Source organism: Aedes aegypti, chromosome 1, assembly GCF_002204515.2.
Source record: "Aedes aegypti strain LVP_AGWG chromosome 1, AaegL5.0 Primary Assembly, whole genome shotgun sequence".
Lineage (NCBI taxonomy): Eukaryota > Metazoa > Arthropoda > Insecta > Diptera > Culicidae > Aedes > Aedes aegypti.
Genome location: NC_035107.1, coordinates 21,799,445 through 21,827,057, shown reverse-complemented (window position 1 = coordinate 21,827,057; position 27,613 = coordinate 21,799,445). Strand labels below are relative to the sequence as shown.

Here is a 27,613-nt window from a genome sequence, read left to right as displayed (position 1 = left end):
GGCCATATCGTTTTGGGAACCTGCAAGGTATGCCTTGGTAGAGCTTCTTTTCTCTGTATTTACCTTAAGGTGAAACATTTCGGAACCCAAAAATGTCAGAATTCAAACATGGCTGTCACAATGGCCGGCCTGTGCTCGTACTCACGATTTCAATCTCTGCAGAATAATGAGCATGAGCATGATTGACCGCCCGCAGAACAGCTGTACTTACACAGGGAATCAACAAATGCTACTCAGGATCAGTAGCATCCTTAATGTGTAAGTACTGGTGCTCTCATTATTATTTATTTATTTATTTTATTTATTTATTTATTTTATTTCCTTCATCTGACTTTTGTCTTAATGAATATAGAGGTGGTGGGGAAAAGTCCCTTGGAGTTGACACTAGGAAAAATTGTGGCCAGTCTCCAAAAGACGTAAAAACCCCGCATCTTTTCAAACATCTTTCTACATAAAATAACATGACTTATAAAAATACACTAAACACATTAAGTAAGCAGGACATACAATTTAAAAATGAGTCAAGTATTGCAAATATACAGAGGTATTCTCCGTCAGCATCTGAAAAAAAAAACAAAAAAAAACATATAGCTAAATTTTTCTAACGTTATTCTCGCCTGAAAGTCTGTTTGTTGAATCTAATGTTGCATTCATGCTCCATGGGTACCCCTTTGCAGTACTCTTCTCTGGAATGTAGCTGCAGTCATGTTGAAGTCGAACAATTCATATGCTTCATTGAATACCGTTTGTACGGCATTGATCGGGTTGTGTTGCCCGTAAACCGTATTACTGCCTCCAGCCATGAGAAAGTTTCGCTCTCGCAGGATTCGTTCCGGTGCATAAAAATTTAACTGAGACAGGATTTCTGGTGCGTCTATTCTCCAAGTATCACCTTCGCTGCAAATCCAGCCTGCTGTGCGGATCTTCTGCTGACCAGTGTATCAAGTCCAAGGAGACGGCATCGATGCTCGTACGGAGGCAAGTTCACCGGATCACGCCAGGGCAGAAAGCGAAGTGCACGCCTTATAAATTTGTTTTGGACAGCTTCAATTCTGTTTATCCAAGTCAACTGATATGGGCACCAGGCAACAACATTGGATTCCAACAGTGATCGTACAAGTGCGCAGTATAGTGAACGGAGACACAGAGGATCTTTGAATTCGTCACATTTTTTTAAAATAAATCCTAACTGTCGATTAGCTCTGGAAATAATGTCTTCAAAATGGATGCGAAAAGTGAGAGCAGTATCCAAAATAACGCCCAAGTCCCGTACGTGGTCAATACGCTCCAAGTTACGATTGCCGATGGTATAATTGTAGATCATGGGCTTAAGTTTGCGATGAAATGATATAACACTGCACTTGTGTAAACTCAAGGTAAGCTTGTTGATTGAGCTCCACTCAACAAAGATATTTAACAATTCTTGTAATCTAATGCAATCGTCGAAACTTCTGATTGTTAAGTATATTTTTACGTCATCGGCAAAAAATAATTTACATCCTGTAGGTAGTAGACGAGACAAATCGTTGATGAAGAGCGAGAATAGTAAGGGTCCGAGATTGCTTCCTTGTGGTACGCCAGATAAATTGTTGAATGCAACTGATTTTTCAGAGCCCATCATTACACGTAGTTTCCAATTTGTTAAGTACGATTTAAGCCAGCAAATAGTATTGAAAGATACGCCAAGCAGCTCGAGTCGCTTCAACAAGATGTTGTGATCTACACGATCGAATGCAGATCTGAAATCAATATATACCACATCTGTTTGTAGCCCATCGTCCATGTTCCGTATACAATGTGAAGCGAAAATCACCAGGTTTGTAGAAACAGATCTCTTTGGGTAGAATCCATGTTGACTGGTACAAATATAATCTTTACTGGCAGCGAATAACATATCATAAACGACGATTTCGAAGACTTTTGAGCTGGCACATAGGGATGTAATTCCACGGTAATTCTCAACGTCTCTCTTGTCACCTTTCTTGTATACGGGGAACATGATAGAGAGTTTCCAACTGGACGGAAAACGACATTGCTGTAGCGAAATATTGAACAGAGAAGCTAACACTGGGCTTAAGGCATTGCAGCATCTTTTCAATACCCAGGACGGGATTCCATCAGGACTTGAAGCAGTGGAGTACTTCATTTTGCTTATCGCTGCAACGACCTGTTGACTTGTGATATTACTAATCGAAAGCTCACATACATTGATAGGAGTGTTTCTACAGGCAATGTCAATCTGCGAATCGTCATAGTTTCATTAAATTCGCCTTGGAAGTGCCAAAAAGATTGCATTTTTCCGGAGTAGAGGAGGCTTGCGACGAGTCCAAGAAAATTTCTGATGGCAGACCAGTCTCATTGCGCTTCGATGTTACAAAATTCCAAAATTGTTTAGGATTTCTGCGTAAATTATTTTGCGTTCGTATAGCATAACGTTTGTAAAGAAGCCGATTATACAGTCGATATTTATTACTTGCTCTGGTCAAGGTCTGCTTGGCAAGAATACAACGAGTTCTACAGTATTTCCGAAGCGCTTTGGATCTCTTTCGTTTCAAGTTTTTAAGACGAAAGTTACTCCACGGAGGTATCAGTGGCGTAGCTAGGGTTTTGGGGGCCCGGTGCGGAGATAGAGTTGGGGGCCCCTCAAATAGAGGTTTGCTAAATATGACTTATTAGCTTACACATACCTACATATTTTTGTCAAAAACGTTTAATATTAAAAAACGTGATTTAAAGGTCAAAATATATTCTGCTAGTAAAAATTATTCCATACGAGGACTTAGCCAGGAAGTCCGTCAGGAAGTAGTTTTTGATGTTATGGAAGTGGTTTTTGAATATATCTATGAAGCAATTGCTGCATAAGTTCCTATAAATTTATGTTTTAAAGGATGTTTGAAGGAATTCTTGGATAACTTTCTGTTATGACGTACGGTATTTAGTAGTTTGCTTACGGTTATACCTAGACGAACGCTTTGAAGGCTCGTGGAAAAATATCTCAATTCATTGGAAATTAGGCAATGAAACGGCTCTATTTTAGTATTGCGCAAATAATTGATTTTATTTGTGGTTTTTGATGCAGATCTAGGAGGCAATCAAGATGAAATGTTTGATGTTATTATTGATATTATTTTATGAGGAATCCCAGCGAAACTCATAGAGGTATCCTGAGATAAAATTTTGAAATATTCATACCTTGAAAAAAACATGCAGGGAATCTTCTGAAGTAAAAATATTTTCCTTGAACTCTGTCAAAATTCCAGAAATGTATGTATTCTTTTTTTTTCATTTTGGCGAAACTCCTTATTACAGCAGTCTTGTAAGAATGTATAACAAACATCTAGAAGAAACTGTAGAATCGCTTAGAAGTTTCTGGGCATATTACTGCTTTTATCACTTGAAAAACTCATTGTAGGAATAGAGCCGGCTTAACAAATGTGAGGGCCCAGGGACCAGAGTCTTGTGGGGGCTTTAAAAAAACATTTCCTATAGTACATTTGATTGATTAAAGTTTTGGTGATAATTGGTAGAACGAGATAAAAAAATGGGGAATATAGCATGGAAATCTCGTATTACCTTAATGTTTTTAAAAGGTTCAAATTACCAGAAGTTACACGGATAAAAATCTGATTCCCAAATCATGATTTACAAATCATGAAATCCATAAATTGCTTAGGTCATAATATCAGGATCACAAATCATGGTTCCTGGAGTCATAATCATGATTCTTCATAAGCGTAACATCCAGTGTGAAAACACTAAGCGGCGCACTTTGCTTCAACTCATTCTTATCGATCACTCTTAATTTAAGATGACGAAGAGGATGGGTGGTAAAGTAGTTGGCTTACAATCGGAAGGTTATTGGCTCGAATCTCAGTGTATGATATTTTTTTATTATTTTTATTTTGTCGATCATAAACGGATGCGCGACTTAGCATTTTTGGCATTTGAATCATGATTCCGAGCAATCAGCAATAAAAACCTTACGCGTGTGTTGCGTTACGACAATCTGACTCATGATATCATGAGTAAGTCATAATCTTGTTTTTGGATTCTGATTTCTACCCGTGTAGTTTTGAACTGCTTTGAACCTTCCATAAGCGCGAGTAGAGATCAATGGGTACACTAAACCTACCTTTGAGGAAAAACGGTTTTGAAATTTTCCAGCCATAGCCACTCCGTACAAATTGTATGAGAGCCAAGAAGCAAACCAATCTTCTATAAATTATCTCTTTTTCAAACTGAAAAATGGCTTAAAAGTTTAATTGGAAAGCATGGAAACAGTACAATATTTTAGTACACCCAACTCAAAATCTACTAAAGTGTCTTTTTCTTTTCAATTACAATTCAATATAACTAAATTATCAAATTTATGTTGGATTCCCTTACTTTTCGACGTATTTATTCTGTACAATTCAAAAAATATGTACACCGCATTTTTTTAATTTTCAATTTCGATTATGTTTAGATTTGTGTAAAAGAATACCAAACCAAAAACTTTTAGAAAAAAAAAAAACAAAAACTGAAGCTCTTAAATCGAAAACAGTAGGTCAAATATGCTGCACGCTTTAGAAAACCCTAAAAATCATTTGAATTTTAAGCTAAAGTTAGAACGATTTTATCGGTTTGTAATATTTTTTAAATGTTCAATAATAATTATTTTAGACGCATTTTGTGGGGGCCCGGGGGCCATGGCCCCCTTGGACCCCCCGTAAATACGGCCCTGAATGGATGAATCCATGAAGAGCTCCCTGGGAAAAATGAGGGACGTATCTAAAAGAATTCCCAATTATCTGAGGAATTCAAACTTCTAATATAAATACCAGAAGAAAAATCATCAAATAAATTTCAGAAAGTATATTTGAAATAAATAAAACAAAGAATCCCTGAAGCTAGTGGTAAAGGAATACTTAGGGAAAATATGGGATTTCTTGGCCAACGGTACGCCAAGAAATCCTTCAAATGGTTTTCAGAGGGCTCCTTAATGAAATGTGGTTGAAACCTTGATAAATTCCTAGAATGATTTCTGTAGGAGTTCTTGAATAAACCTTGAGAAAATCCGAGTATACATTTTTGGATTTCCTGTGGCAATTTCATTAAAAATCACGTAATGAATTTACAACCACATAGGAACGCCAGATAGATTATTGCTAGCAATATTATAGTGTATTTCTTTCAAAAAATATTAAGAAAATCCTACTGGCATTGCTTAGAATATTCTGTACAGTTTCTAATAAAAGCGCCGGAAAAAGTTCCCTGGATTTTTTGCTTTTGTTTATTCCGAAGAAAAAAAAAGAATTTCTGCAAAAAATTCTGAAAGAATTCCAAAATGAATAATTGGAAATATTTTCTCGTTTTTTTTTTTCAACATTATCTTAAAGGAATCTGGATACGTTTAATAAAGAATAATAATAAATCCATGGCATAATTTTATATAAATTACCAGGAGAAATGTTCTAAGAAATGCCCTGATGAGTTATTCAAGGTCACTTGAGAATAAGTTTGGATGATTTTTGGTAGGTATTTTTGGATGATTTAAAAAAAAATCTGAAAAATGTAGATATACATTCAATGTTTAAAAAAATAAAAATAAATTAAAATTTGTAAAATTAACTTTTTGTGTTTTATCTGTTTTACTCAAGTTTATGCCCTTAATATTTTTTCGCTCAGTCCGTAGTGGTCTTGGATTTAAAAGAAAATTAATATTTGCATCTGCCTAAATAGTCGACCTGAAGTCGTAAGCTTACTCATTCTACAAAATTCATGCTTTTGAGAATATCTCAAACATTTAAATTTGAACAAAATGTACACCTTTAGCTTTTAACTCATGTATATACCGTAATCCGGGGGCAAATTGATCATTGGGGTAAATTTGATTAAATCGGTACCAAATAGCATTTCCATTCAAGGATGCTTAATACTTCGTTGACATTCCATGTTTTCTAGTTCATAGATGTCCAATGATGATTTTAAACTATTTCTTTTTTTACGTCAATTTTGCATAAACATATTCATAGTTTTTGAAGGTGTTAGCAATACTGTTGGAAAAGTCAGTACTTAACAATTCGCTGGTGCTAATCCTGCATGCAAACTTTGAGTGTCAAAAATGTAGTGTAAGCTTCAGTGTGAACTGCTGAACTCATTTTTGAAATCGTACAGCATTACAAAAAAGTGTTTTGGTCATAAAACCGTTTATTGTTGAATGACTAGCTTATTTCAAGGAGAATTGCATACATATAGGCGTATTATGCAGATTAACAAAGCTCTTTAATCAATGTTCGAATCCTCTGAGCAGAATCTCAAATAGAGAAACTTAAAAGTAGATGGAGGTCCGTGTACCTTTTAATTCCGCTCCTAAATGCTTATCTTTGACAGATACGCGTATTTCGACTACCACTTGCAGTCTTCTGTGCAGTGGATACGAGTAACTGACACTGAAGAAGACTGCAAGTGGTAGTCGAAATACGCGTATCTGTCAAAGATAAGCATTTAGGAGCGGAATTAAAAGGTACACGGTACTCCATCTACTTTTAAGATTTACAAAGTTTAATTTTGCAATAAAATGGTAATATACACGAGTTGTAAGAATTTTTACATCATTTTTAGATTTAGGAGACCCAAATTTAGTAGATAGGGAAATTTTACATTCTAAAATACGCTTTTTTATATAGTGATCAATTTCGCCCCAATGTGTCATTTTCAATTTATGATATTAAAACTTATTTTATGAAGTGTTAAATTTTATTTCATAAAAAATCGATTACATTAACTGATAGACATCAATGAAGTACTGGTTTTACAGAAATAAATTTAGGAAAATATTCGTAGAGGTCCCTAAAATGTGGGATAGATTTAGGGTGGGCTGAGGGCCCCGGTAGGACCGTGACTGTGAGCCCCACATTTTAGGGGCCCCAGTCACGGTCCTCCCGGAGCCTTCAGCCCACTCACTCGAAATCTATCTCTAAAATATTAAAAGTCAGGGATAATCAAGGGACCCCTGTACATCGCAGATCCAAGTCTGCTTGTCATGCTCAATTTTTTTTTTTTGATCTTACAAATTGCCAGTTTCTCAAAGCTATGTCGAATCTTTAATGCTATAAGATATCCGTACTGCAATTTTGGGGCCCCTAGAAGCTCGGGGCCCGGTGCGGACCGCACCCACCGCACCCCCCTAGCTACGCTACTGGGAGGTATTGCGGGTGGCCTGCGTAATGGAACATGATCGGGCAAGATAGTTTGCATCATTCTTGTATAGCTGTCAACAGCAGCATCTATATTACCTGCAGCATTTAAAAATCGCATATCGCATCGAAGTAGTGCTTCGCTTAAGCCGTGAAAATCAGCTTTGCGAAAGTCAAAACCAGATTCATACGAAACATTGTCAAAATTTAGAGGTCTAGGCAGATAACAATCCAACTCTAAACCAGGATGATCATTATCAAGAGCGCAGAGTGGCTCAATGGCCTCGGAAAGTGCACAGTTTCCAAAGGCTGCTTCGTTAACAAGAACCAAATCCAAAAGACGTTCATTCTGATTGAGTACGTGGTTGATTTGAATCAGACCGTGAAGAGAGAAACCATCAAGGAGGCTACTGCACGCTGTGGACATAGAAGACCGCATAACATCTATGGTTGGTTGTAGTCACCGAAGAGATAAGCAAGATCGTTTGGTCGTAAGTTGAAAAAAAAACAGATTCCACGGAATCGATATGGTTGTTCATGCTTGTTAAATCTGCCTTTCTATCGGGAGGGAGGTATAAAACACCAACGCTAATACTGATTCCGGGCATATTCAGCTTTACCCAGATTTGTTCCAATGAATCATGCAAGGGAGAAGGATCTAAGCTGCAGCTTATTCTTGTTGAAATTGCGATAAGAACACCTCCATCGCGTGATTTTCTGCTAATGCGTCGATTTCGATCGTTTCTGAAGACGGTGTAGGAGTTTCCGAAGAGTTGAGGTGACATGATTTGATCGTCGAGCCATGTCTCCGTAAGAACAATAACATCATACCAGCAAGTTGATACAGCAAGAAAGAAATCATCTATCTTTATGCGTAGTCCACGTACATTTTGGTAGAAAAAGGTTAACTTATTCCGTGCATCTTCTTCGTCCACACTGAAACAACAGCGAGAATTTGATTGAATTGGTGCAGTATCATTCTCCGCTTTGGCAGGACATATACTGCCACCATTACCTGGGACACCTGGACCATCAGCATCGTTCCATCCATTGCGGTGAATAGAAGTGACGGGAGACTGTAAAACCAAATGGGTATTAAAACGAGCAGCATCCGTCCTGACTTCGGCACGACATATACGTTCATTAAATTTACCTGAGCAAGCAGGATTGTCTACTAGGCAATCTTGGTGACATGAAGAACCACATATTGTCCTGGAGTTGTAGGTGGCGTCAGTTCCAATAGTCATCTGGTATGAAATATCCAATTGAATTGGTGGCAGCATCAAGGGGTGCCTCGGCAAGACATATAGGGTTTTGTTCTACTTCGTCGTAAGCGCTACTATTCGTCGTATCGAACTTTAAATGTTCCACTACGGCGGATATTCAAACTTACCTGCAACATAGATTCATTATCCAAGTGAAATTTTGTGAAAGCTGTTATGGTTTGTACACTTGTACACCAAAAATGCCATGAAACTACTGTATTTCGGTAAATAACTTCAGTATCCACTTTGCACTTTTTCACCGAAATAGCATGGACGAACACGATTTGAGAGAAATGCTTAGCGATCGACTGAGCCACACCACTTTCCAACACAAGTTTCTTCCCGCCCCCCTTGGGTGACTTACTTCGCCGGGCACTTATTTTCACTATGGAAAATCTTCGTACTTCTTCACTGAAGGATTTCATTCCAATCACACGCCGTAAAACTTCAATAAATCACCAAATTTTACGAAATTTCCTCAACCGCCGCGAATAATTGAGAATGTAAACAAAGTTCAATCCGTCGTACTGAGAAAAAAAAGGTTGTGCGCATCAATGTGTGCGCAACGCTCGACGTAAAAATACGGTTCCTTTGATTGTGTTGTTTTCGCTATACTGTGAGCAAATGACATAATTGTACGGTCAAAAGGAATTGTGTTCATATGATTGGGCTGAATTTTGATAACGAACAATTAATTTTAAAGAAAATTAGTAAATTCCATCATGTTGAAGGAATGGAGGGAGATGCCCGTAGATCTATATATTCTAGTAAAACATTTTATTATAGCGTTGATATGTTGAGTTTTAACCACTCAATACACACAGTGAGCCGTAAGTTGTGAGACGAATCTGGAAACTGATTGCGACGGTTTTGAAAACGATACGACGGATTGAGAATACGGTAAGATGCATTTTCTTTGCATTATTTCCAAAACGAGATCAAGATTTATCAAAATGTTATTGTACAATGCGAAAGCCGTTTTGAGAAAGAACTGTTTGGCATCGGTTTGTATCAGCATCATTCACTGCAATACTGGGAAAATTGCAGTTCTCACTGATCAATGCTTAATACGATGCTGGTATCCATCACAGCACCCTACTAGTGTTTAAAATACCTAAACAGTCAGGATTGCCCACAAGAGAATCGTGAAAATTAAATGATTGATAACACGTCGTCCTAGATTTTCCGAAGTCAGTCAAACAAGTGTCGGTTGTGGCAATCGGCTGTGGTGAAATATCCATTTGAATTGGTGCAGTATCTATAAGTGCTCCGGCAGGACATATACCGGTGTTTAATTTACCCATAGAAACAGTCACACATCACAATCGGTAGCTTCATGATCACCAGTGCATATTGGACAGCATAACGGGTTGCTGCATGAGGAAGCTTTGTGTCCATATTTGGAGCACTTAAAGCAGCGGAGAACATTTACATCTTCAGCAACCCGGCAACGATCCCAACGAACATGGACACGCTCACGTTGTATGAGTGTTTCGAAGGTTCAACAATCGGTTCGATAATAGCAATGAATGGAAATTGTTTCCACTTCTCTATTTTTCGCATTCAGATCAGTGTTATTTCCGCCTAGGTAGGTAGTTCGTTTTGTTTCTTCAAAACCGATACAAATTCAGAAGCATCAAGGTTCTCGGACAAACCAATGATTTTTATTCTGGGCTTAAGAGGCTTTTGTACAGAAATTTCATAGCAATCGGAAAGAACGTCAACCGCAGTATCAACTAGCTTTTGAGCATGCTCGCTTGTTTCACATCGTACAACAACATCACCGTTTTCCCTGGATCGTATGCCTTTTACATAAAAATTAACTAGATCAATTTTGTCTCGGACCTGTTTCAGAGTAACATCAGCCTGTTGAACTGACTTTGGCTTGATGATGACAGTCTGCTCAATTTTTTTCACAGCAGTAGATTGTACGTTACTTGATCGTTTTCTCCAATTCTGACTGTTATCGGAAGTTTTGTTCTCTGCAGAAGTTTTCGTACTTGTAACCGATTTAGTGACACCACGACGTTTGCCCGATCGTAGTATCCATCCTTAGTCCAAGCTCTCACGACCATCAGAACCATTAGGTACCGGACTCACTGTGACGGCAGAAGCGCAGACTGCAGTAGTTGTTGCATCACGTGTGACAGTTGCATAAGAGAGCCGATTGTCTTTTACTTTCCGAGTAGAAATCATGCTTTCGATCTTGTTAACAAGCGTCGGTATTAGAACAGACTCAATCCTGGTCAGAAGCCTGTTTTCCAGCTGGCTGAAGCTAGTTTCATGTTTAGTGACAGTCGCACCAATTTCATTTATTCTTTCCAATAACTCGGTACATTTAGCTTGCAGATCGTTTAAACAAACCTGTTTCTTACGGCACGCAAAGCACATATATTTGAGAGCGACATTGTTTCGCAAAGCATTGGAATCAGATTAACGAAGCTCAGAGCACCGAATATGCAGAATTTGTTCGCACCCGCCAAAACAATAGACTCTATCGCTTGCGGTGGTGATTATCTGAGTACATGCGCTACACGTAACCGACGTCATGGGAGCGACGCAGGGCACGCATACCCCTCTTCAATGGAACAGAAGAATGTTTGTGATTCTGTCGATTCTGTTGTTGTTGCTGCACCGATGTAATTTTTGATAGTTATTTATCTTTAAATTTTGTTAACACACTTGCACTGCACAATAATCATCCACTATGCGTGGCAAGAGCATAAAAAGTTCTGCAATCTGATGCAATTTAGATCACATGTATTGCAGTTTTTGCAAGGATAAACAGAAATTAAACGTAAGCACAATACACAATACACACTTGCTTTGCACACTTGCTAACGCAGGATATTATAACAAACAATACCGGCGCCGGCTGCGTCCAAATGTAGGTAAATTTGGGAATGGGAGGGAAATGTTGACGTGTTACTTGCTTTATGGAAGCCGAGGAGTCATCTGCACTTCCACAAGAAAACACTGGGAGTTTGGATGTGGGAAAGGATTCGTTTTGGTAAACGATAAACATATACACGGATGATCGATACCGATAGTGCGGTTACTGTGCGAACCGGGCACGTCAATGGCAATTCTTAAATTAGTTTATTTTTATTTGAGGAACTTCCGAATGAATCTAAGAGGCTTCACGAATCATTTTCAATGTACTTGTTGATAAGTCCCCAAAACATAAGAATCTAGTCTAGTCGAATAACCTAAAAAGTTGGCATACCACACAATTCAATCATCTTCTCTCATACGCCGCCATCTATAAGCTGATATGTAATCCCCGTCGTATTCTCATTCTTCCATGATAAAATATTCAAATACAGCTACTTGTTTAACCCACTCCCAAATCGAAACCATTCCCATTCCGTTTCTGATCGGTTTTCTTTGTGCTTTCTTTTACTTACAGTTGCTTGCTCCTGGCCTCGGCCCTCGCTTCGAACATCATAATCGAGAGGGGCCCATCGGGTGGCCGCAGTTCCCGAGACGTCCTTATGTAGAGATACCCGAGCAGCGTCATGGGGCCACAGTACCTGCGGAAAAAAATGGAGACGAGGGAGGAAAGAAATAGAATCATTTATTGGTTCTGAAGGACACCCGACACAGAAAGCAGCTCAGCTGTCTGCTTCAATTAGGAAACCCTTGTTACCAGTCAGTCAATGAACAGGCAAGAGCTGGGGCGTAGCCAAAGAATTTCTGCCAAAGATCTTACAAGAAATCATGAACAAGATTTCGTCAAGAATCCAAAACGGTACTTATACGGAATTTGCAACCGTTTAAATGGAAAAAAAAAACTGTTCCCGCTTTCATGAGTAAAACATTATTCAGAGAGTTTGTGCCAAAACTCTTACAAGAAACCATAATAAAAGATTTCGTCAAGAACTCACAATGGTACTTGTACAGGGTGTCCGCAAATTATCCGAACAGCAAAATATTGGAAAGATGATCTCGCTTTGAAAACATTGAAAAATCTATGTCCATGTACCTTTTATAATACATCTATGTGTTAACACAAAATACAACAATAAATAATTTCGAAATGATTGCTTGTCACTGAGATAGACACATTTATTTTTTTCAAAGACGTTTTTCCTGAGGGCCGCTAGTCATACTGGAGATGTGTTACCCCTAAAATCTAAAAGAGATGAATCCAAATGTCCTATTATTTTTTGATGTTACTTGCAGTTTAGTGGCTTCAAGTTAGACTGGAAATAAAAAATATACGGTTCAAATCCAGTGAGTTCTATGGACATTTCTCTTCCGTCATGAAGCTTGAAAAACAGCTCATTTTAAGACACCTTAATACATTTGGCTTGGTTTTGCAAATATATCAAATCGGAAATGCGTCAAACGTATTTTTTAAAAATATAATAAGCCAATGTTTAAAACCGTGCGAGAATATTGAATTTATTATGCTTGATTGTACAGAGCCGTGTCTTCAAAGTTTGTACGGATAATTTGCGGACACCCTGTAAGGAATCTGCTAACATTTATTAGTATTATGAAATTTCCTAGAATTCTGCCAAGAAGCACATGGTATGATAGTTTTTGCATTTTTGTATAGGTCATACTTTAGGAAAAGGGTTCACATCCCTGATGGAAATTCTGGCTACGCCCGAGGATAAGAGTGAGTTCGTTAGATTGAATGAAGAAAACCGAACAAAGACAATTGTTTCAGGAGATTCCCACCCCTTTAGTCCAACCTTGGGCTGGGTACACTGTGATGGAGAAAAAGAGTATTTGTGGTGTATGTGCTCCACATTCCAACAGCCCTTTGCCTTCCATCCAACTTGCAATCAAAGGATGCTTTGTGTGTCAGTAAATTAATTTGTTCCGCTCCCATGGAAACGCCCCGTATTTAACTAAACTGTGTGGCTGATGTCGTAAACTAGCTGCTGTCGCAGCAGCTCTTGGTACGGGACCATTTTTGGGAGGTCGTGCGGTTGCTGCCATCATCAGAGTTCTGCCCCATTGAGCAGTGGTTGGCCTCCCCCGAGAGACCTCCCTCCATGGGGAGGTTGACTGCGAGCAAGCACTTTTGTATGCGACACAAGGACCAACGCACGATGGAGCAGAATGTCACGTGTGGTGGATAAATTAATTACACTGTTGATCGCGTTATAACTAAGAAGCAACTCTAGTATGCTACTCTGCTAGACTCATGGTGTGCTGTGATTTCGAGACTTCTTTTTTTGTCGTGGAGATGATGAGAGATGCTTTGTTGTTCGGATGTGGCACAGTCCAATGATGAGAATACAGCTGTGCTTCGATTCATGGCGTACTCCATCTATACGATTCATGTAAGAAAGCTCTGAGATTTCCATCAGGACGAAACCGCGTAGATAGCGAACCTCAGGTGAATGGATTTAGGTTAATTGCTTCCATCATTGAACATTTTGTTAACCTTACGACATAAAAGAACCATGTCTTCGACGAAGCCTAAGTAACCATGCTGCAAATTGGGTATATAAACGGTATATATAATGCTTGCATTACTGTAAATGTACAATTAACGTTGATTTAAAGTAAGAAAGGGCCCCACAAATATCGAGTTGATGTTACAAGTTACAACATTAATATGGTTCTAGTGGGACCCTCTCCCATTTCAAATCAATTTTAATTTTATACACATGTTTAAGTGATTCGCATAAACTTATTGCTTACAATTTTCAACATATTTTTTTCCTAGAAGTCTAATTATAAATTCTTAAGATCTTGCAAAACGATTCTATAGAAAAACAATTACCTCAGGGAATCCAGCCTTTTACGAGCGCTCATGGCTGCCGCAAACAGTCTTACTTTCTGGTAGGGATTAAACGGTTTTACGTTTAGCTTGGATCCGTTTAATAGAAAACGACCCAAGCCAAACGTCAAATCGACATGTCCCTACCAGAAAGCGAGTCTGTTTGCGGCAGCCATTAGCGCTTTTAAAAACCTGGATATCAATGGATGGCTTCAAAAATTGTACTACATTTTTTTTGGAAACTATTTAAATAATTTTGTGAGATATGCTCATACTTTGAATGTGTATTCTTTCAGGAGGTAATCCATTCTTATATTTATACTTTTTGTCCACAAAAAGTCTCCGGAATTTCTCGGATTCGAATAAAAAATATTACTTTACCTTTCAAAAGTACGATGATTTCTTTTGCAATCTTTCCAATTCAATGAGTTTTGTTAGATCGTACCGAGATATTTTGCTTGTAGATCTATCAGAAAATTGTCTTTATATTGTGTTCCTTGAAATACTTTTCCCAAAAACATCACTATCAATTATTTTACGAAGTTTATCAAAAGTTCTCTAGATTTCACAACAATTTTCGTGTTCTGAATCAATGAAAATTCATGATGAAATTTGTTGACAACACCCATGAATACTTATGCTTCCGAAAATAGCATAGCGATAAAATAACCTGTGGAGAAAACAATAGCAAAATAACTAGGAAGTTCAGTTTTCTGCTGGAATTCCAACATGGATTTATTAGGAAATTTAAAAAAATGTGAGAAATCTTTTTCAAAACATTTCTGGAGAATCCATTTTCTGGGATTAAATCCTCGTGAAATTCCAGTGCGGAATCAGAGGAAAGCCTAAAGGCTTTCGGACATAATTCTCAAGAATCCAGAAGTCAAAGGAAATAATTCTGCTAGAGTTTGGGAGAATTACTAAAGAAGATACCAGTGGAATATTTTGAGAAATTTGATGTTTTTCTATCATGACAGAGGTTGCAATCATCAATTCTGATAATTTCTACAGAAAAGATTATCAACAATCATTTATCTTTCGTTGTTTCGATGCCCATCTGTTTTTTTTTCTGGGTGCTACACCTTTTTGTTGTTTCTTCTTCTTTCGCATAATTGGTGCTTTATTGAGATACTTTGTAGAAATATATTCGCCTTAAAAGTTCAAGTAAGAAATACGATTTTAACTAGTACAAGGTTTACTGGAGAAAGAGAAAGAGTTGAAGTACACGGGTGGTATATACAAGAGTATTCAAATTTTTCATAGCCTACTGCCAGAGCATATTTAATACTGGTCTACTAATTTATTCTAGTGTCCAACACCCCATCTTACACCCAGTGTGGATCGATGCTTCAGGAAAGCAGCAGCAAGTAGGCCCTTCGTGACGACATCCGCCAGTTGGTGTCCAGTCGGGATGTACTGCACATTGATGACGTTGATCTGGACACATTGCTTCATTCGTTTCTGGCCACGAGGCTCTTCGGCGATGTGTATGCTGGACTAGTTGTCCTCGTAAATCACCAAAGGTGACTCCAAATTCGGTGAGCAGATTTCGTAACCAAATTGCTTCGCACGATGACTGGCTTAGGGATACATATTCCCTAAGCCAGTCACCAAAGTTTCCGTCGAGCCTCAAGTCACCAACGTTTCCGTCCAGCAATCAAACCACGCTACCGTTGAAGAGGTCGAGCGAATGATGCAGCAGTTCTGGCAAATCGAGGAAGTGCCAGACGTTCCCAAGCTTTCGTCCGAGGAGTTGGCCTGCGAAGCTCACTTCTTGTCCACCTATCAGCGAGATGAAGATGGACGATTCATCGTGCAGCTACCTTTCAAGCAGAACATCAACCAGCTAGACGACTGCCGCGCTCTAGCACTCAAGAGGTTCCTGATGCTGAAGAAGAGACTTGTCCGCAATCCAGAACTGCAGACGCAGTACGTGGAGTTCCTCCTGGAGTACGAAGCTCTTGGACACTGCTACGAAGTCCGGCAAACCGACGACCCTCCAAATCAGCTAGCGTATTACATGCCGCATCACGCGGTGTTACGACCTTCCAGCTCGAGCACGAAATGTCGTGTCGTGTTCGACGCCAGCGCCAAGTCTTCAGCATCCGAGCTGTCCCTGAACAAAGTGTTGCAGGTAGGACCTGTAGTACTGAATGATCTGCATTTTATCGTCCTGCGTTTCCGGAAGTTCAAGATAGCGTTCTCCGGAGACGTATCCAAAATGTACCGCCAGGTACTGCATGCGAAGCAAGACCATTGTTTCCTGCGAATCTTTTGGAGACCCCACCCGTTGCAACCGCTACGGGTCCTAGAGTTGTCTACCGTTACTTACGGTACCGCATCGGCACCATTCCTAGCTACTAGGTGTTTGGTGCAGTTGGTGGAAAAAGATGGCGATGCCTTCCCAATCGCCTCTCGTATCGTGAAGGAAGAAACGTATATGGACGATGTGCTCTCCGGCGCAGACTCGGTGGAAGAGGCCATCGAGGCCCAATGACAACTGAAGCAACTCCTGGAGCTAGGAGGATTCCCCATCCACACGTGGTGCTCGAACTCCGAAGAATTTCTCGAGCACATCCCCGAAGAAGATCGCGAGCAGAAGAAGCCATTGGAAGAACGAGGAGTGAACGAAGCCATCAAGGTGCTCGGTTTGCTCTGGGACCCGAGTGCTGATACCTTGTTCATCGCCAACCATCCGAAGGCCACGACTGCAGCCGACCAGCAACGCGTGACAAAGAGAATGATGTATTCGGAGATCGCCAAGTTCTTCGACCCTTTGGGTTTGGTGTCGCCGGTCATAGTATTGGCGAAGCTCCTGGCACAGCGACTGTGGAAGCTCAAAACCGTCTACCTGCAAAGCTTGTTTGCCGACGGTTCGGCGAAACTACGACTCCTCACCAGTAAGTCCAAGTTGGCTCCTCTGCATGACGTTTCCATTCCTCGAAAAGAGTTGTGCGCTGCTCTCCTGCTCACCCGGTTGGTGCAAAAGGTGTTAACAGCCCTGGACATGACGTTCCGGGAAATTGTGCTGTGGTGCGACAGTACGATTGTCCTGGCCTGGATACGAAAGCCGCTCAACCAACTACAGTTGTTCGTACGAAATCGAATCGCTGTAATCCAAGAGAATACCGGAGGTCAATTACCCGAAGCACTGAAGAACAATCAGCTTTGGTGGAATGGCCCTGAGTTTCTCCAAAACGTGGACTACGACGTCGACTTGCCCCAGTTCGTTCCAGACGATCAGTTGCCCGAACTCAAAGGAGTGATAGCCAGTCCGGCTGTAAGTATCGAACCGTTTCCATTTTTCTCCAGGTTCAGTAGCTTCCGAACTATCCAACGTATCATGGAGTACGTGCTGCGATTCGTCAACAACTGCCGAAACCCTCGCAATCAGCGCGTATTAAGCCGGCATCTGACCGTTGGTGAACTTCGTCGGTCAACTGAAGCCATCCTCCACGTAATCCAACTCGTTCATTTGGCGGACGAGATTAAGCGAGTGAATGCCAACGAACCCTGTAAGAGATTCGCCAACCTTCATCCGATTTACTCTGATGGCCTATTGAGAGTGGGCGGCCGTGTGGATCGCTCGCTGCTACCCTTCGAGAATCGTCATCCCATCATCTTGCCGGATAAGGATCCGGTTGTACGCCTGTTGGTGCAACAGATGCACATCGAACTGCTTCACGTCGGGCAGACCGGCCTGATGAACGCCCTGCGCCAACGTTACTGGCTCCTGAATGCTCGTTCCACCATTCGATCGATCACCCGTACATGTGTGAGATGCTTCCGAGTCAACCCTAGCAACACCAGCCAGCTAATGGGCAACTTGCCGGCTGCCAGAGTTGTATCATCACCTCCGTTCGCCGTCACCGGCGTTGATTACGCCGGCCCGTTCATCATCAAGCAAGGAGTGCGCTGTCCAGCGTTGATCAAGGCATACGTCTCCGTCTACGTGTGCATGACTACCAAGGCCGTCCACCTGGAAGCAGTGTCGGACTTGAGCACCGATGCTTTCCTGGCGTCCCTTAAGCGTTTTATCGGACGACGAAGCATGGTTCAACAGCTCTACTCGGATAACGCCACCAATTTCCGAGGAGCCCTTCACGAGTTGAACGAGCTCTACCGACAGTTTCAAGACCAACAGTCAGTGACGACCATCGAAGACTTCTGTCGCTCCCATGAGATTGATGCCATTGATCCCGCCGGATGCACCGGAGTTCGGCGGCCTCTGGGAGGCCGCAGTAAAATCTGCGAAGACCCATCTCAAGCGCATCGTCGGCAACGTCAAGCTAACGTTTGAGGAGCTAATCACCGTCTTGGTTGAAATCGAGGCGGTACTCAACTCTCGACCACTGTTCACCATCTCTAACGACCCTGCGGACCCGCTGGTGATTACACCGGCCCATTATCTTATCGGCCGTCCGCTCACCGCCATGGCCGAGCCTTCCCTAGAGAATGTCAACGCAACCCGCTTAACTCGATGGCAGCATCTCCAGCTCATGCGAGAACATTTCTGGCGCGCATGGAGCCGGGAATACCTCAACACGCTACAGCCAAGGAAGAAGAATCTCCGAACTGTGCCCAACATCAGGAAGGGCATGGTAGTTCTACTCCACGATCGAAATCAACCTCCGCTCTACTGGAAGATTGGCCGTGTTACAGCGATCTACCCTGTTGAGGATGGCTTAGTCCGAGCTGTCGATGGCTACAGCGGTGGTTCCACATTCCGCCGCCCAATCAATAAGCTGTCAGTGCTACCCATCGAGGACAACCAGTCTGGTTCCGATCAACCGATTCGTGAGGATTGTTGAGTACCCTCAACGGGGGGTGTATGTTCCGTCTCCCGACGAAAGCGCAAATCATGTACCACCCTATTCCCATGCGTACCCATCACCACACTAATTTCAAACCTAGCCAACTGCAGTCTCAACGGCTGCATCAGTTCATTACCAACCGACGCCGAGAACGCACCGTTTGCGTTAAACAGTAAAAGACTCAAACTAATGTAGAGAAGAAGTAGAAATAAAAGTTATTAGTTTAAGCGTAGCCGTCTGCGTTCAATTCATTCGCACCCGAAGAAAAGTTGGCCCTTGCCAATCCTCCCGCGGAAGTGATCCTTTCGCCGCGAAGTGTTTTGTTCCGCCGTGTTTTCCCTCCATAGTGTTTTACAGTCCGCTGCCTTTCGACCCACCCTGCTGGGCTCGAACAGGGATACATATTTCGCTTCTGTCGATGACAAAGATATCGTTGCCTGCTTCCGTGTTGTCCACGCCACAGTGTTGCCATAGAGTTGGAAAACATGACCACTTGTTGAGCGACGGTCGTCCATGACAGTACCCCAATCAGTGTCTGCAAATCCAATGAATGGATCGGCACAAGCGCCACGTTGATACTGAAAGGTGCTTGGTACCTTGGAGATACCGCAACACGCGTTTCAAATGGCTCCAACGCACATCTGTTGCACCACTTTGAACCGACTCATGGTGTTCACCATGATGTTAATATCAGGAAGAGTTGATAGCTTCAAATAGGTCAAACAACCTACTAACTCCCGGTACGGATATTGGGTCGCTTCGTCGCCATCCTTTTTCCTCTCCAACTCCAGATTAGCGTCTAAAGATGTTGATGGCTTACAGTCGTCCATGCCGAAACGCTTCAACAGAGCAGAAATGTATTTAATCTGATTCAATTCCAACGCACCTTTCTTCGTGTTGTACTGAATCCGCATGCCCGGGAAGTTTTTCATCTCCTGCATGTCTTCCATCTCGAATTTGTTTCGAATTTCTTCCAGGGAACTTGAAGCCAAACGATGTGCTCATCCATCTGGTGCAAATGAAAACTTTTCTGCACCGCCACCGATAGCAGGGTTCTGACGGTTGTCATATGAACCACGGGAGCATATGTGTTCTGGTAATCGTAGCCTTGGCGTTGAGAACACCCTTTGGCTACGAGCCTTGCTTTCTGCCTGTCGATTGAACCATTATCGTTATATTGAATTTTGAATACCCACTTGCAGGGAACCGGACGAATACCAGCTGGAAGATCTACGAGATCCAACGTGTTTTTCTTCTCCAGCGTGTTTTCCATCCCGTCGTTGATTGCATGCTTCCATTCTGGCCAATCGTCACGCTTCCGAATCTCGTTATCTGACAAAGCTTCGACGTAGTTTTCCGCATTCAACACAAAAGCAATGCATACCTACTTCATAATCGAAAAATGTTGCAGATTGTTTGCGAAGTCGCCCACTCCGTCGGACTGGAACTTCACCATCTTTGGCACTTCTAAATTCTGTAGTCGATGTAGGGGAAGACGGGGTAAGAGCGCCCGCCGGGGTAATGGAAATTTGGCATTAAAATGGCAATTTTCTTAAAAGTTCATCAAGCACTTTCCATAAACACAAGATTTTTGACATTCCGGAGTATTTAGTGTGATATTTAAATCAAATTTTTCATAACACATTACCATTGTATTGCGAACCTCCGTTGTGTTCGGACGCGCTGTCTCGGCGCTCTTGTATATATTTTTACCTTTTAACTTTTTTTAATAAACATTTTTATTTGACCCGCGCGCGCACCTCGCGTAAGCTTTTAATTTACATTTTTTTTATCGACGCGTGTGCAAAATGAAGTGTGGTGTTGTGAATTGTACACAAAACGACAATCGTTTTCTTTGGCGCTGCCAAGGCAACTGTAAGCGGACCTATCACGCTGCCTGCATTGGCGTACAACGACACCACGAAGAAATTTTACGTACCTTCATGCTTCCTTTGTGCCAAGACTGTCAGGATAAATTCATTCCTGAATTTAATCTTAATGAACTGTCCACATCTTTCAAACATATCTCGGAAAGTATTGGACATTCATTGACAGCAAACCACAAATTAGCAACTAATTTTAATAGCCTTAGTGCTATGCACGACGAAACGCTGGCACATTTTGAACAAATGCTGAGCGAAATTAAACGGAGCATTTCCATCGTCAACAGTAGCAGCAAGACAAGTGCCGCAGAAATAAAACATCAACTATCGGCACTTCTTGACACACCTCCAACAGACCCATGCGCTGCTGTAGAAAAAGCGGTCAAATCAGCAGCAACCGCAGCAGTAGAAGAAATAATAATATCAACATCAGCCGCAGCGCGGCGCGGTAAATGGCTGGGCATGGCGTACCATTGGTACCTCGCGTACCTGCAGGAATAAAATAGACCCCTTTGTGCGGTCCTTAGCCTCTTGCCCAGCAACTCCTATCCCTACCTCCTCGTGGTACTGGCCGGGGTACGACTAACCTTGGGGAAGATCGGGTAACCAACCCCCGGTGGGAACTTTGGTCGTATGCTGACAGGGAAGGGGGGGTTTGCTTTTGCAAACCTGGAGCGTCTGTACTCCACGTTAGGAGCGGCTCACAACAGCGTCTGTACCCCATGTCAGGGGCGGCTGATCATCGTCCGAGTGCCAGAGAAGGACTCTAAGCTAAACTGCGCACTATGGCCCTCCGAACATTTAGGGGGAATGGTCCTCCGGAAATCTAGGGGGTTGGTGTCAGGCCCTGCGAGCCAGCCGTAAAAACACATCAGCACAGGAACGTCAACGAGAGAATACGGACCGGAACAATCGGCAAAGACCACAGCGACGAAAATGGACTAGCGATTGGAAACTCGGTACGTGGAACTGCAAATCTCTCAACTTCATTGGAAGTACTCGCATACTCTCCGATGTACTGAAGACCCGCGGTTTCGACATCGTAGCGCTGCAGGAGGTGTGCTGGACAGGAGCATTGGTGCGAACGTTTAGAGGTAATCATACCATCTACCAGAGCTGCGGCAACACACGCGAGCTGGGAACAGCTTTTATAGCGATGGGTGATATGCAAAGGCGCGTGATCGGGTGGTGGCCGATCAATGAACGAATGTGCAAGTTAAGAATCAAAGGCCGATTCTTTAACTTCAGCATAATCAACGTGCATAGCCCACACTCCGGAAGCACTGATGATGACAAGGACGCATTTTACGCGCAGCTCGAACGCGAGTACGACCGCTGCCCAAGCCACGACGTCAAGATCATCATAGGAGATTTGAACGCTCAGGTTGGCCAGGAGGAGGAGTTCAGACCGACGATTGGAAAGTTCAGCGCCCACCGGCTGACGAACGAGAACGGCCTACGACTGATAGATTTTGCCGCCTCCAAGAACATGGCCATTCGTAGCACCTATTTCCAGCACAGCCTCCCGTATCGGTACACCTGGAGATCACCTCAGCAGACAGAATCGCAAATCGACCACGTTTTGATCGATGGACGGCACTTCTCCGACATAACCGACGTCAGAACCTATCGTGGCGCCAACATTGACTCCGACCACTACCTGGTGATGGTGAAACTGCGCCCAAAACTATCCGTCATCAACAATGTACGGTACCGACGCCCGCCCCGGTACAATCTCGAGCGGCTGAAACAACCGGATGTCGCCAATGCGTACGCGCAGCATCTTGAGGCAGCGTTGCCGGATGAGGGCGAGCTCGATAGGGCCCCTCTTGAGGACTGCTGGAGGACAGTCAAAGCAGCCATTAACGATGCTGCCGAAAGCGTTGTCGGATATGTGGAACGGAGCTCAAGAAACGATTGGTTCGACGAGGAGTGCCAAGAGGTTTTAGAGGAGAAGAATGCAGCGCGGGCTGCAATGCTGCAGCATGGTACGCGGCAAAACGTGGAACGATACAGACTGAAGCGGAAACAGCAAACCCGCCTATTCCGGGACAAAAAGCGCCGCCTGGAAGAGGTGGAATGCCAAGAGATGGAGTTGCTGTACCGTTCTCAAGAAACGCGGAAGTTCTATCAGAAGCTCAACACATCCCGCAAAGGCTTCGTGCCGCGAGCTGAGATGTGCCGGGATAAGGATGGGAGCATCTTGACGGACGGACGCGAGGTGATCGAAAGGTGGAAGCAGCACTACGATGAACACCTGAATGGCGCAGAGAACACAGGCACAGAAGGTCAGGACAGCGAAGGCGATGGCTACGTCAGCACAGCGGACAGCGGAAATCAACCAGCTCCCACGATGGGGGAAGTTAAGGATGCCATTCAACAGCTCAAGAACAACAAAGCCGCTGGCAAGGATGGTATCGGAGCCGAACTCATCAAGATGGGCCCGGACAGGTTGGCCGCTTGTCTGCATCGGCTGATAGTCAGAATCTGGGAAACGGAACAGCTACCGGAGGAGTGGAAGCAAGGCGTTATATGCCCTATCTACAAAAAGGGCGACAAACTGGAGTGTGAAAATTATCGTGCAATCACCATCCTAAACGCCGCCTATAAAGTGCTATCCCAGATTCTCTTCCGTCGTCTATCACCTATAGCAAACGAGTTCGTGGGAAGTTATCAAGCAGGTTTCATCGACGGCCGCTCGACAACGGACCAGATCTTTTCCGTGCGGCAAATCCTCCAGAAATGCCGTGAGTACCAGGTCCCTACACACCATTTGTTCATCGATTTCAAGGCGGCATACGATAGTATCGACCGCATAGAGCTATGGAAAATCATGGACGAGAACAGCTTTCCCGGGAAGCTCACAAGATTGATCAGAGCAACGATGGACGGTGTGCAAAACTGCGTGAAGATCTCGGGCGAACACTCCAGTTCGTTCGAGTCTCGGCGGGGACTACGACAGGGCGACGGACTTTCGTGCCTGTTGTTCAATATTGCGCTTGAAGGTGTCATGCGGAGAGCCGGACTTAACAGTCGAGGCACGATTTTCACGAGATCCGGACAATTTGTTTGCTTCGCGGACGACGTGGATATTATTGAGAGAAAATTTGAAATGGTGGCAGATTTGTTCACCCGCCTTAAACGCGAAGCAACAAGAGTCGGGCTAATGGTGAATGCGTCGAAACCAAAGTACATGCTGGTTGGCGGAACTGAGCGCGACAGGGCCCGCCTAGGAAGCAGTGTTACGATAGACGGGGATACCTTCGAGGTGGTGGACGAGTTCGTCTACCTCGGATCCTTGTTGACGGCTGACAACAATGTTAGTCGGGAAATACGGAGGCGCATCATCAGCGGAAGTCGTTCCTACTATGGGCTCCAGAAGAAACTGCGGTCAAGAAAGATTCACCCCCGCACCAAATGCACGATGTACAAAACGCTCATAAGACCGGTAGTCCTCTATGGGCATGAGGCGTGGACTATGCTCGAGGAGGACTTGCAAGCTCTTGGGGTTTTCGAACGTCGAGTGCTAAGGACGATCTTCGGCGGCGTGCAGGACAACGGCGTGTGGCGGCGAAGGATGAACCACGAGCTCGCTCAACTCTACGGCGAACCCAGTATCGTGAAGGTAGCTAAAGCTGGAAGGATACGCTGGGCAGGGCATGTTGCAAGAATGCCGGACAACAACCCTGTAAAGATGGTGTTCGCCACGAATCCGGTCGGAACAAGAAGGCGTGGGGCACAGCGAGCTAGGTGGATTGACCAGGTACACCAGGACCTGGAGAGCGTGGGTCACAGTCGAGGATGGAGAGAAGCGGCCATGAACCGAGGGAATTGGCGAAATATTGTTGGCGAGGCTTTATCAAGATAATTGATGCAAAGCCAAATAAGTAAGTATCAGCCGCAGCGCACTCCATTGACCAACTGCCCCAATCAATTAATGACTTGGTCGACAAAAATGCCATTCTAGCTTCCGATGTAAAATCGCACATCGAAGAAATGGCAAAAACATTTTCGGCGACACATACACATACATGTGAACCAATAATGGCAAACAACTTAGCCAATGAATTGGGGGACATCATCAAACCCTCCCCCAGCTGGCGCATGCTAGGCAATAAAAAAGTATGGAAGCATGACTGGACTGAATATGACGCTAAACAGCGTTCACGTCGTACACAAGAAAAGAAGGAAAAGAAGGCCAGACGAAGGAGGAAACAACGCCAGGAAATTTACGCCAGGAATCAAAACCACCGAAACATCAACAACAACAATAACAACAACAACAGCAACAACTACAACTACAACAACAACAACAATGGCAATAACAAAAACAACAACAACAGAAGCATCAGTAACATCAACAACAATAGCAATAGCAGAAATAACAGTACCATCAGCAACATCAACGACAACAACCACAATATCGACAAAAGTACTACTAACAACACAGAAATCACTTCAACGCACATGAATTCTGTGCGTGGAAATTCGTCATTACCATTGGACAAAGAACTTTTGGCAGCGGCACGTGTACAATTTTCTCAGCCGCCAAAGAAGGACAATGGACCGAAATTCATAAATTTCCAAAAAGGGGAAACCATCAACCCTTATCGCCCTGAAAAACCTGCCAGGCTTGAAAACCCTCCACTTTTTGACCCCATGCGTCCACCTATAGTCAGACTCACGGAAGAATCTGCAGCCGGGGACCAACGCTTCCTGAAAGCACGTCTACGGGACCCGAAAATCATGGACATAGTGCGGACCTATCTTTCATTCTTGCATGACCAGACCCCTTCAACATGTATTCGTGGACTTACCAAAACTAGCGCATCTTTGACATTAGCAGCAGAAGGACTACCAGCGGACACTAATCTTTTGCGCGAAATTTTCTTGGACGTTCACGAAGAACTCGGAATTTCGCGAAGCGACGCCTTAGAAGACTTGAAGTCGTACCGGGCATTCTTATCCAGCGAGCGCATACAGCGACTGCAGCTTACCAGGGAGAGTGCTAATAAATTTTACTCAGCCGGCTTACAAAATTTTCGAAAATAAAGACGCATTCCTTGGAAGCAGACATCACTGACGTCTCCACAACATCCACCCTACACACGCTACCTGACGCACATAGTAATGTAAGTATTATAAATAATCCAAAAATTTCTTTGTCTTCTCAACAGAATGCGACTGAAATTCTGGTATATTGCCAAAATTTCAATCGCATGAAAAGCTCAGCCAAAATGAAGGAAATTCATCAAAAACTTTTATCTTCTTCTTTCAATATAATTCTTGGAACCGAAACTAGCTGGGACAAAAGCGTAAGAAGCGAAGAAATTTTTGGAAATAATTTTAATGTATTTCGGCACGACCGAAATTTGCAACACTGTAATAAGAAGTCCGGTGGTGGAGTTCTCATAGCCATTAATGCAGACTTTACTTCTGAAGAAATTGAAACTTTCAAACACAAAGAATTCGAAAATGTTTGGGCTAAAGCTCTAATTAATGGAGAAACGCATATTTTTTCATCCGTGTATTTTCCACCTGAACACGCTAACAAACATTCTTTTGAATTATTTTTCAAAATTGTCGAAACTATTATGTCAAATATGGAACCTGAAGTAAAACTGCATATTTATGGCGACTTCAACCAACGCAATGCCGACTTCATTACAGACAATGAAAATGAATCACTTTTACTCCCAGTCGTAGGCGAAGACAGTACTTTACAATTTTTATTCGACAAAACATCATATTTTGGCCTAAATCAAATTAATCACGTAAAAAACCAGCAAAATTCTTACTTGGACCTCTTATTTACAAATTGCACTGAAGATTTCTGTGTGTATACATCATTATCACCTCTATGGAAAAATGAAATATTTCACACAGCAATTGAATATTCAATCTTCATACATAAAACTTCTCTCCCCAGCGACTGGGAGTACGAGGAAGTGCCGGAATACAATAAAGCAAATTACAACGAAGCCAAACGTAGACTATGTACAATTAATTGGCAACATATCATAAGTATTGAAGGAAATGTCGACACCGAAGTAGAAAAGTTCCAATCAATTATTCAACAAATAATTAATGAAACTGTGCCAACAAGAAGAAAAAGACGAATACAAAATAACAAATTACCGGTGTGGTTTAGCCCACATCTGAAAAACCTAAAGAACAAGAAACAGAAAGCGCATAAATTATACAAAAAAGAAAATACTGCCACCAACTTACAAACTATCATGACACATGTAACCAACTCAACTCAGCCATTAACTCCGCACATGAAGAATATAATCGTAAGGTCGAATCCGAAGTCAAATCATGTCCTAAAAACTTTTTTAATTATGTAAACACACAATTAAAAAGTAGCAATTTCCCTTCGCGAATGCATTTTGACGGAAACGTAGGTGAAAACTCTTCCGATATCTGCAACCTCTTTGCAGATTTCTTTCAAGAAGTGTATACCACCTACTCTGAAGAAGACCGCGACCGCAATTTCTTTTCTTTTTTCCCAGAAATTTCTAATAGTATATCTATTGAAAAACTATCACAACAAGAAATCTTATCGGCACTAAAAAACCTGGACGCAACTAAGGGAGCAGGACCGGATGGCATTGCACCCGTGTTCTTCAAAAATCTCTCAGAAGAACTTACCCTTCCCTTAGAACGCCTTTTCAACATGTCTCTAAATAATGGAAATTTCCCAGTAGCTTGGAAATCCTCATATTTG

The 27,613-nt window shown here is 42.6% G+C and overlaps 1 protein-coding gene across 1 annotated transcript in view; it reads right to left on the bottom strand.

The window, feature by feature from the left end:
* LOC5575945 (G-protein coupled receptor moody) overlaps positions 1 to 27,613 on the bottom strand; it is a 565,627-nt gene that overhangs the window by 102,095 nt on the left and 435,919 nt on the right. The window contains exon 5 of the mRNA XM_021839119.1: positions 11,851 to 11,976. Within this exon, the coding sequence (XP_021694811.1) occupies positions 11,851 to 11,976 (126 nt within the window). The remainder of the gene's footprint in view (positions 1 to 11,850; positions 11,977 to 27,613) is intronic.